General features: G+C 39.5%; 1 protein-coding gene across 3 annotated transcripts in view; it reads left to right on the forward strand.

The window, feature by feature from the left end:
* Positions 1–11,102, forward strand: part of arhgap4b (Rho GTPase activating protein 4b) — a 45,211-nt gene that overhangs the window by 9,024 nt on the left and 25,085 nt on the right. For all 3 annotated transcript variants that reach the window (XM_015033304.1, XM_015033301.1, XM_015033302.1), the window contains exon 2: positions 9,065–9,380. In XM_015033304.1, coding sequence (XP_014888790.1) covers positions 9,311–9,380 — 70 coding nt within the window. In that variant the 5' untranslated portion in view covers positions 9,065–9,310. The remainder of the gene's footprint in view (positions 1–9,064; positions 9,381–11,102) is intronic.

Raw genomic sequence — 11,102 nt, forward strand, 5'->3', positions numbered from 1 at the left:
TAAAAAATATGTGAAAAAAATTGATAAAAAAGTGACAGCAGCTTTAATCACTCGGGAGAGAACAGGTCAGGAGGGACGTGTGTTAGAGCTTCAGCTCACTCACTAATCTGTTAAGTGGTAAAAGGCACAGGGAACAAATTAAATATATGAATATGTTGGTAATTTTTTTCCTTAATTCATTAAATGCTAGTGAAATGGAGGCAAACAGTAGTCTGTTGCTAAGCTAATTATGCCAAGTGGTTGATAATCTCACACAGTCTACCCACCTCTCTTGGAGAAAAACTGGGTTATAAATTAACACTCTTGCCTTTTTCTCTCTCTCCCTCTCTCTTTTTTGTTTTTGAAAACCTGATTTTATAACTTTTCTTAGCAGCATAGTAACTGCCACAATCGCCGCTGTATTCAGCTGCAGCTTCTACTGACTGTAGCTGCATACGTCACTGTTAAGCGCTCCAAGTAGGAACGAACCATTTCATGCAGATCCAGGGGGGTTCAGGGCGAAAACGGATGTGTGTTTTTTGGTCTGGGAGGGGTAACATTAAACTTTTACTGCTAAAAACAATATTTGAAAATACAATATGATTAATTTTGTATTTGACAGGACCCCAATTTTTTTATTTTATGTCTGTGAACAAAATATAAACAATTAAACTGTGGAGGGCCCCCTGCTGGTCAGGGCCCCTAGAATCGTCATCACTTTTCACCCCTTTACTGCACCCCTGTTTGTCCCCAAATTTGGACCAGGAGTTGCAACACAGCTTTGGTCATTTAGTGAAAAAAATAAAATAAAAATCCTCCTTTCATATTTTTTTTTTCACTACATTACAACAACAAATCTACATGTGTTTTACTGGAATTGTATGTGACGGACCAGTAGTGCATAACTGGCTAGTAGAAGGAAAATGATGGATAGTAAATAAAAAATCTAATTAATCACCCTTGGCAACCTCCAACAGATTTTTCTTGTATTTAGCTCCATTCATCATCAAACCCCGAAGAAGGCATTCAAACAGCATGATGCTGCCACTACCATGTTTTACTTCAGGGATGGTGTTCAGACTATCTTCCTTCGCACAATGTTTTGAATCTAGACCAGAAAGTTCAGCTTTTGAGAGTCCCTTCAGGAGGTTGCGATATCAACTACTAATACAAATAAACTCATCATTCTCAAAATTTGCTGCAATTTCCACCAATTGTCACGGCTTTTCAAATCTGACCTGCAATACCCGTGGTGTTTTCTGTATTTCCTTCTTTTCTGACCAATCACTGCAACTCTGCTGAATTTTGACCAATCCCCTTGGCCCAATTGTAATTAGCCCAATTATAATTTAACTTCCTGTTTCACGACATTTCTTGAAAATCTAACTTCCGAGATGAAAGCTTGTGATGCTAGGTGGTAACATTTGCCCTTTTTGTTTGTTTTTGCAACAACCACTTGGAGATGTTCTGTAGGATTTGCATACTGGGTATGAAGTTCATGTCAACTTGGAATATGGAATTGATCTCCTGCTCCTCAGGACATGATTTTATTTGTAATAAGGCTTTATCAAGAAGATACTTGAAAATGTAATTTGCACTGTAATCATTAACTATATTAAAGTCTTGTCTTTTTTGGAAAGGTTGTGTGCAGCAACTTAAACTCTTTTTTTTTTTTTTCCCAAAAACATGATATGGTAAAAATAAAGAAAAAAAAATCACAACTTTAACCACAGCTTTTCTAAAATGTGCAGAACATCAGTTATTTTAAGTTGCAAAAATCACACAAAAAAAGAAACATTGCACAATCCTAGAGGGACTGCTAGAGCTCTTTCATCCGCACATGCTTGCTGGTTCCCTAAGTGGTGCATTGCAAACAGTAAATATTATATTGTTATGGCTTTGTTTCAACAGCTGTTTTTTTTTCTTTTTTAGAAAAAATATTTGTCTTTTCAGTGCTCTTCATTCACTATTGCTCTCTGACAAACCTCTGTTGCCTTCACAGAACAACTGGATTTACACTGAAATTCACTGACACACAAGTGAACTCTATTCAGTAGGTGACATCTAAAGTCAATTGATGGCACTGGATTTTATTTTGGGTGTCAGACTAATAGGAGCTGAAGGCATATGCACACCAGCCTTTTGGATTTGTGTTTTGTTTTCCATTTTCCTCTCACTTCACAATTATGTGCTACATTTGTGCTGATCTGTCCCAGAAAATCCCAAACAGGTTTCTCAATTCACTTCAGCTCAATTAAAAAGTACTTAATTGATCCCCAGGAGAAAGTAAATGTTGTTACTCTTATTATGCAGTTTTCCTCATACAGTTGTTGTGGATGCTGATGGCTGTGGTTGGGAAGGATCTCCTGTAGCAGTCTGTATTACAGTAAATCTGAAATGGTCTCTGACTGAAGACACTCTTCTGTTGTATGACAGTTTCTTAAAGTGCTGAGTGTTGTCTGTAATGTCCTTCATTTTTTGGTTGTAACTTGTGGTGGGTCTTGATCATTTTTTAAAATGGAGTTAATTGCAGGCCCTGTATTTATTTTCATTTGAATTGAAAACCATATTTTAACAAAATAAGCAATATTTTCAATTCAAAAACCCTTTTGTGGCTAAATTATTGAATAAGCTTAACAACAAAGATATTTATTGTTTTATTGTTGTTGATTGGTGCAAACTGCGGCCTGTGTATGCTAACTTTAGCATTGGGTGCTGGCTGCTATATGTTTAGTATTGAGCTACTATTTTAGGCTTGAATAGCTTCACTGACAGGCTAATTCCTATTAGACAATTTTTGACCACAAAAATTGCCTTTTTCAGTGTCCAATCAGATCAAAGCAAAAATTAACCCCCAATGAACTGAGAGAAGCAGCTTCGTCGTCCATCGATGTTGTTAGCGGATGTCACTTGTGTGTCTGATTCAGGGGCGTGCCAGAAACCTAAATACAAAGGTTCCTGCTCTCTGGACCATTGAATGTAAATTTTAAAAAGTTTGATTAACTGCATTAAAAATTTCAATGCCTTAAAATCTAACTAATTAATTAACCAGAATTTACACATTAAAGTCCAAGCTGTATTTGTAACATTACAAAATGTAAAAAAAAATGTAAGAGGCATGAATACTTTTACAAGGCACTGAATGTTCCTAATGAAACAGATGTATGGTTCAGTGTTCCTTTAGTGAAAACATTCAAAAATTTGATTGACAATGGACCGATGAACTAGCTACCAGAAATCTAACTCTAAAGCAGCAAAAAAAAGAGAAAGAAACTGCATATTTGTAGTATTTATATCCTAATAGTACAGTGTGTGCATCACAGCTGTGAGAGATACTGACTCATTCTTCTACACGGTATAAATAAGGATCAAAACTGACAGTAGATTCAGATATCATCAAGCTCTGTGTTTCAGCTGACTTTGGGAGTGTTCCAATATTGAAGAAGAATCCAAGCTTTGAGCTGTACCCGAAAGATCGATGCGCCCAGTGGGCCTGCCTACTCTGGCACACTGACCCATTTGTTTCATTTCGGTTTTCTTTTCCCATGTTTGCTCTTTACTGAAACCATCAGGTATGCATTTCATAAACATTGCCTGTATTGCTCTGCATTAAAAGTCAAGCATGTCACAGCAAACTGCCTGGCATCAACTGCTGCAGACAGGGAGGAAGTCTGAATCTAAGAGGTAGTTTATGCCTCAAGTATGATGCCGTTCTTTGCAAATATTCAGTGTTTTCCAATCCATATCAAGCTAACTTCTTCCAAATTTATTGCATGTTCTGTATTAAGTGCTTACTGTAACTACTTGTGCCGGCGGTGTGTGTTTTAGCAGAGATGAGAGGCCTAAATAGCTTCTGAAAGCGTGAAGGAACAGAGTAATTCTCTGCTGATTGCGCAGGAGTGAAAAGCTGTGGTGCCACAAGATGACAGAGCTTCCTGTTTCCGGTGATAAATGTTGCTTATTCTTGTCTTCACACACTGAAACAAAGTGAATCTAAAAATGCTGTCAATGAAACCTGCTGTGGGCCCAAATTTCAAGGTGCCCTGTCTTTTGAAGGGCAGTCTGGTGAACCTTTTAAGGTTCTTAAGGATTTGCCATGCATTAGTCAATAAATGGCTAGGAGGCCTCTAGTTGTGTAAGCATTTTTTACATAGTAGCTTCGACAAAGATGCAACACATATCTCTCTCAGTAGTAAAACATGTTTTGAATGAACATCCTCTTCTGGTCTGGTGATTCTTTTTTTGTTCTTCTCATTTTAAGGGTCTCCATAGTGGCTCATCTGACTCAGTTTCATCCAGTCAACTTACACCAACTCTCTGCATATCATTACTCTTCCATCGTTACATCCATGAATCTTCTGGTCATCTCCAAACCATCTCAGCCTTTCCTCTCTAACTTTAACCTCTTCCACAAAACACCAGAGGCTGGGACTTAAATTGTATTTTCACTGTGTGTATTTTCTGAAAGGAAAGGGACAGTGTTTGGTAGAGCCTGTCCATTGCCTTCCTATGCAATTCTGCTTGATTCTTATCTCCCTTCAGTTGTCCTATTGAGTTTGATTTATCACAATGAATTTCATCCTGGCCAATCAGTTTGGCAAGTAGAGGAAGTGAATGAACCAATTGAGTCCATGTTGGCCAAAATACTGAGCAATTAAAGTTCCTTCTTGGCAGTGGAGGATGGTTATTTACAGCACCTGCAATTTACATTTCTTCTTATTCCAAAGCAAATTGCACTTCCCACATTACTGTTGTGGACTGAAAATGTGCAGATATGACCTGGTGGGCCAGTCTGTCAGTCAAACCTCTCTCAGGGAGAGCAGACAAGGACATATATTGACTTTTAGACCTTTGCTGAGATACATATAAGTATCAGCCGATTACCAACAATTAAGGAAATGGGTCCAGATAAATCGACTTGAAAATATATTGGTGCATGATTTTTTATGCTACATTTTATAACACAGTGTCATCTGCAGACACTGATATATTTTTGCCTGACCTCATACCTTTCCTTTACTGGTGTAGATCCTGCAGTTCTGCTTATTATATCAATACATGAACGGACATTGTCATCCAAGAACCAGCAGAAAGTAATTATCTTTCTTTTTCTTTAGATTTTTTTTGTACATAATTTCTCTTGGTATAACATTTACAAGCGAAGGTTTTTTAATCTTAAATGCAAAATGCATATATTTGTTGTTCAGTTTTGGCTTGATTACTTCTCTGAGTCATTCTTTCAGCAAATGGCATGTTGTAGAGTCTGTATACTCCAGTTAACGATTAACAATTAAAAATGTTTCTAAATTAGTTGACGTTTGTTTCAATAATCAGTTTATCACAGTTAATCTGATTAATTGTGTCAGTCCTACATTGAAGTTTGTGGTTGTAATGGGACAAAATATGAAAAAGTTCAAAAGGTCCAAATATATTTTGCCATTCTGTATCTTATTGATTCCCTAATCAGCTTTAAGTACAATAAGCTCACCGTGTTTAAGCTCTGCCTGTACCTACAGTATCCACTTCAGTCCATCCATCGGAGCAGCAGCCATCACACCTGTCTCCAGCTGAAGTGTGGCTGACAGCACCAATTAGCATGAGATCAAGTTCGACATCTTCATTCACATTTCAGTGCTCTCCTGTAACGTCTGTCACCAAGACGATACACGAGCACCTGCACACATCGAGTCCTCTTTAGCAGGAAAACGCTTTATTTTCCCTAAAGTGTCCCGGATTTCGGGAAACGAGATCATCTGACCGACAGAAATTCGTTTCTGTCCTTTATATTTTGTCACAGCCAAAGTTTGGCTTTATCTGGAGTTTCAGAGCTCAGAAAGGATTTGCTTCTCACAGAAAGCTGCTTCTAAGAGACGACAGAGCTCTGGAAGAACTGAACAAATTTGCTAAATGTTCTTCAAAGATACCCACAGCATAAAATTACAGTTAGCGGTCAACAAAGCAGAGGGTTGTGTGCTGTCGGCAGCATCAGGAAATCCCCTCAGAGTATCAGGACATAATATCTGACACAATGTCCTGTTTGTTGTTGCTTCTTCTTGGTATTCCTGTTTTCTTCCTCTGAAGAAATTGGTAGAAAATTCCATGGAAATAAAGATCTATTACTGTACATGATGCACCATTTCCTCTCTTGTCATCATTTTATTTCATATTCACTGTGGGTATCACATTCCTCCTCTCATTAACCATGACTTGAAGCATGAAAAGCTGCTCTCCAGTAACCTCCATTTCTCCGTCCTCACTGGCCTTTTTTGCTTGGAGCTGTTTCTTTTCCCTCCTCCTGATCTCTTTCTCCCACAACCCCCTCCTATTTCTTTCTCAGATCATTTACTTCCGCTTTGTTCTTTGCAGATTAGGGTCACACGCTGACGAAGCCCCTCCGCGGATTTCGGGAGTCTCGGGGCCTCACCGCCTCATTCGCAGAAATCTCTTTTGCACGTATTTGTGCCGCTTCTGCATTCACTCTCCACTTCTGAAACTGTCGCTGAAACATGTCTGACTCACATCCACCGCACTGTCCTAGAAGAGGAAATGAGAGTACAGTTCATGGAGCACTTAAAGAAAAGGTGGTTGACTCCAGTTATGTGAGGCTGACGTTTGAGGCCATCTTTGTTTTTCACTTTGTTGCTGGATCGCTTCAATGTTCCTTCCTGGACTTACAGCAGACAACTCTGAACCTGTTTGTTGCAGGGGATGGTTTGGTTTGGTTTGGTTTGGTTGTCCAAATCCTGCTTTAGAATCAGCAATACACTTTGACACCCATGACACGCTGAGACACAGGATGTGAGAAGTGAAAATGTCTGTTTGCTTTGAAGCTTGTGTATTTATGTCTGTGCTTATGTGTTAATTCTAAAAGAAAGACCAACTCAAACCACACATTGTCATTCTTTAAAAATAACAAACCTTTTACAACAAACCTGTCATCTTGTCCTGGCTGGGACTTCATTCATGCAGTCTGAGGTACATGTGTGGATTTCACTGAGGATTTCCTCATATGGTCCAGAAACTCTAATGTTGCATGTCTTCTCTTCCCAAATTGTTTTCAAGTGTGAATTTATACACACGTATGCTTCTGTTAAATAGACATGTGAAAGTGAGGCTGAAAAGGGAATGATGTAAAGATTGTGGTTGACAGCTGGTCTCACACAGCCTGACTCATTGTTTTTGTTGAGGCCAAATGCGCATAGGCTACAATAGTCCAGTTTTCAAAGTAAACCACAACACGATGATTGTAACTAGAAGAAAATGTCCACGGTCACTAGATTTACTTTCATAAGAGGAGCATTACAGCTTTCGCTACAATGCTCAGATAGATAAAGCTATGGAAAGAGCTTTATCAAGTTGAGATGGAAAACTTTATTTAAAACTGCTTTGGGTTTATTTAAAATGCAATGGAAATAGGGAGGGAAAAAAGTACAAAGGAGAAAATAGAAAGGAAGAGAGGTGGGCTGAAAATGCAAACTACATGCAGAAAGACCGCAGGTAAGAATTCAAACCCAGGACTTTTTTGCTGCAAGGCAACCAACTGCTTCACAGTGCAGCCTTTCAGTTAAATTGGTACTATGTAAATAAACTAAATTGTATTGAGGCCTGCTTGGTGGTTGGTTACACCCCACTGTCCTATTGGTCTCTGTGTCGCCCCATGAAAGACTGATGAACTGTCCCACATATACACAACTGCACTGCTGGAGATAGTACTCCTCCCCCATTGACCCTGCAAGAATATAGTGAATGGCTGAATGATGTTAAAGCTGAACAGAAATTTGCAGAAAGTATGATAGCTGTTGGTACTGTCGTAATACCCCAAACGTAGCAGGAGGAATAAGATTGTTTTTGTTTAAGTGTGTCTGCTATTGATTTGATTTTCCTCAGTTTTTGTGCTACAAAATTTTATTTTAACAAGGAAAAGTGAAAGAACAAGTACTACGTATTAGGGGCACAACAGTTTATCAGCGCTGATTTTCTTAATCTTGGGAGATTGGATCTCGGCCGATACTTTCATGTGAAGTCGATGTTATCCACCAATCTTGTCTACCTCAGCAAATGTCTAAATATCAGCCACTGTTTCTACTGTGGGAGGTTTGACTGACAGACCAGCCCACCAGGTCATGTCTGCACATATCCACTTAACAATAGTTGCCCCACTGTTGCCAACTCATCAACTTTCTTTGTTATATTTATATTTCTGACAAAACAAATAAGTATCAGACAAAATGGGAATCAGAAGGTCAGTTGTTTTAAAAATCGATAATCGACCAGAAAACTATATTCGGTAAGTTTAATTGTTGCATATAAAAAAAACAATTTTATGAAATTTAGCTTGAATTTTGCAAATACACATTTATGTTTACAATCATTTCATAGCTTATAGTTGCTTGGAAATGTTTAAACTAATGCCAATTCATTAAAGCGGTGGGACTGCTACTAACCCAGGATGACCCAGAGTAGATCATTAATGAATTAAAACCATCATCTGAAAATGAGAAAGAGGCCACCACAGTACTTATGATTTGTTAATGTATTCCACATAAAGGTCATCTGTCTTCCAAGAGTCATTCCTTAGTCTCAGAAAACTTCTTTTTTTTTCACTCTGAGAATCATATTTCACTCTGATTCAATTTTTGTGTCATTAATGGAGTAATGTGCTAAAACCACAGGCAAATCAGACCAAAGGCATGTTTGTTTCAGGTTCTTTGGTTGATAATTCTCTCATCTTACGTGCCAATAATACTAATTCCCAGATTTTTTTGAAGTGTTGCTTTGCTTTGACGGGCATCCCCAGCCACCGACCTCGAGGCGGCGAATGTCCTTTTTATTACTGCCGTTATTCATCACCTCTCATCTCCTCCATCCCCCCATGCTTCATTTTCATCACTCTGCTCTCTTACTGTCTTTGCCGTCTCTCTTCCCTGGTGTCACTGTCCCTTTCCTTTCTTGTCACCCTGATCTCATTTGCCCTCTTCCTCTGACTCTTTTTCTCCACTCTGATCTGAGTAGCCCCCTGGGTCCCTTGCGGCCCCTCTCGTCAGCTCTGTCTTTAATCGCACTCTCTGTTTCTTCTTCTTCTCAGGCCCATTCACCTATGGATCAGGGACCCCCACCACCCTGGAATTTCATGGACAAATCGACCCTGCTGAGAACCGTCTATCGACCCTGATGCTGATGCACCGCTTGGAGCTGTAGAGCAAGAAGGCAAAAGAGGGAGGGAGCCCAAGGGGGCCAACGGGAAAAGGTCAAAGACTACAGGGCTGCAGCAGAAGCTGAGGTTGAGGAACAAGGGCTTAGGGAGGGAAGGTCAAGGGTCGGCGGATCAAAGATGATGACTTCACATGGAAAGCTGAGGAGGGAGAAGGGCAGCCTGGCGGAGTACGAGTCGCAAATGAAAGGTAAGTGTCTGCGTACATGCACCTCTCCCCATGCATGAGTGCATTAAAGACGCAGTGATGCGTGATTGTATGCATCCATGTAGATCCTTGTATGCAGGAGAGTTAGCGCTCCTGCAAACAAATGCAGCTGACATCGAGCTGACATGTCACAGAAAGTGAAAGGGGCAGTATTATGTATTTTCTAGGAACATAGTGCCATTTTATAATACAATCAAATAACTATGTTAACTTCAGTTGTTAAAAAAAAAGCTATTTATATCAAATATGACTTAGAAAAAACTTTACCTTCCAATATAACGCCTTGAAATTAGGGCTCTGATTTTTTAAAAACTCCTGCTCTTTATAAAACTCCGCCTTCAGGAAGGCAGAGCAGAATGGCTGCTCTTTTAACCCTTTAACAACATTTTTACCAGCATTTCACTGAGAAGAAGCTCCTATAATAAGCTCAGCAGATGTTTCATTACCACCAGGTGTTTGCTAATTGCTGCTGGCTAGTCTGAAGGAGCGGGGGCTAGGGGGAGGTTGGGATGGGAGGGCTGCTCTGTGAGGCAGAAACTCGGAAGCTTGGTCTCTTTGGAGGAGCTGTGCCTTGAAGGCGGGGCTAGGTTCTCCCAGGTGATTTGCAGAGCTGGATGGTTGTCATGGTAGATTAAACAATTGCTCAAACATGCATGAAAGAATCAAGACAACACTCCAGGTGTGTTTTTGATGAAGAAATAACTTGATATAAAGCTCAAAAACGTAGATTTTACATAATACTGCCCCTTTAAAACAACTTTTGTCTGGTAATTTTGCAACTTTATTCTGTGTTAAAAAGCTTGTCCTGGCGATATGAGGCAAATGCATGACAACAGCTTGTTTATGTTTGCTACAGTCTGGAATGTGCGTGTCGCAGCCGGCTGCCTCTCTGTACTGTACTACAACGGGGGGTATTTATAACTAGTATTAGCAATGTTGTCTCCTCACATCGAGTCAGCCTGGAGCAGTGTACTCAGAGCAGGAGGGGAAGAAAAGAGTAAAGTGGAGGAGGGGCAATAAATGAGTAGTAGAGGAGGATGATTAAGGGATGAAAAGAGAAAAAATAGAAAGTAAGGAGGGAGAAACAGAATGAGGGGTGAAAGATCAAATTGAAAGCAGTGATCTCAGACAGCAATGTTTGTCGTAGTTATTTTATATTAAAATTGCAGCGTAGCGGATCTGCTGTGTTTGCTTACAAGCTTGTGCATATAATGTCACGTTATGCTGGATTACTGCAGGCGATGATCCATAAATTGCAAAGTAGACTGAAACACACCTCTCAGAGACAGCATTTTATTCTGAATTTTTACACAAAGAAGAGTCTTTCATTATTCAGGAATAAGACAGTGCTAACAGTGTCTTGGGGGTTTCTGTGATTCAATGGGGGCACTGCTAGCTAAAAGGTCAGTTATGCTAACCATGAAGCACTAATCAAAAAACATTAGTTCTGCTAATGCTAAGGCACAACATAAACACTGTGTTTAGTGGAAGCTAATGCTAAAGCGCTCTTCAATTCAAATTATATCTGCCCTTCAAAGACTTCAACCCCTGAGCACCAATTTAATTTTGACCTCGTAATGTACATTTTCTATAATGCCATTTGATACTGTATTCATGTTTGTCTTGATTTTTAGTGTTTATGTTTAATTTGTTCCTGTGTCCTGTTTGAAATGAAGTTAGTGGGGAGAAAGAAAAGGAGAGGAG

This window comes from Poecilia latipinna, unplaced genomic scaffold (genome assembly GCF_001443285.1).
Source record: "Poecilia latipinna isolate Pla-1442-1.1 unplaced genomic scaffold, P_latipinna-1.0 Scaffold263, whole genome shotgun sequence".
NCBI classification, from domain to species: domain Eukaryota; kingdom Metazoa; phylum Chordata; class Actinopteri; order Cyprinodontiformes; family Poeciliidae; genus Poecilia; species Poecilia latipinna.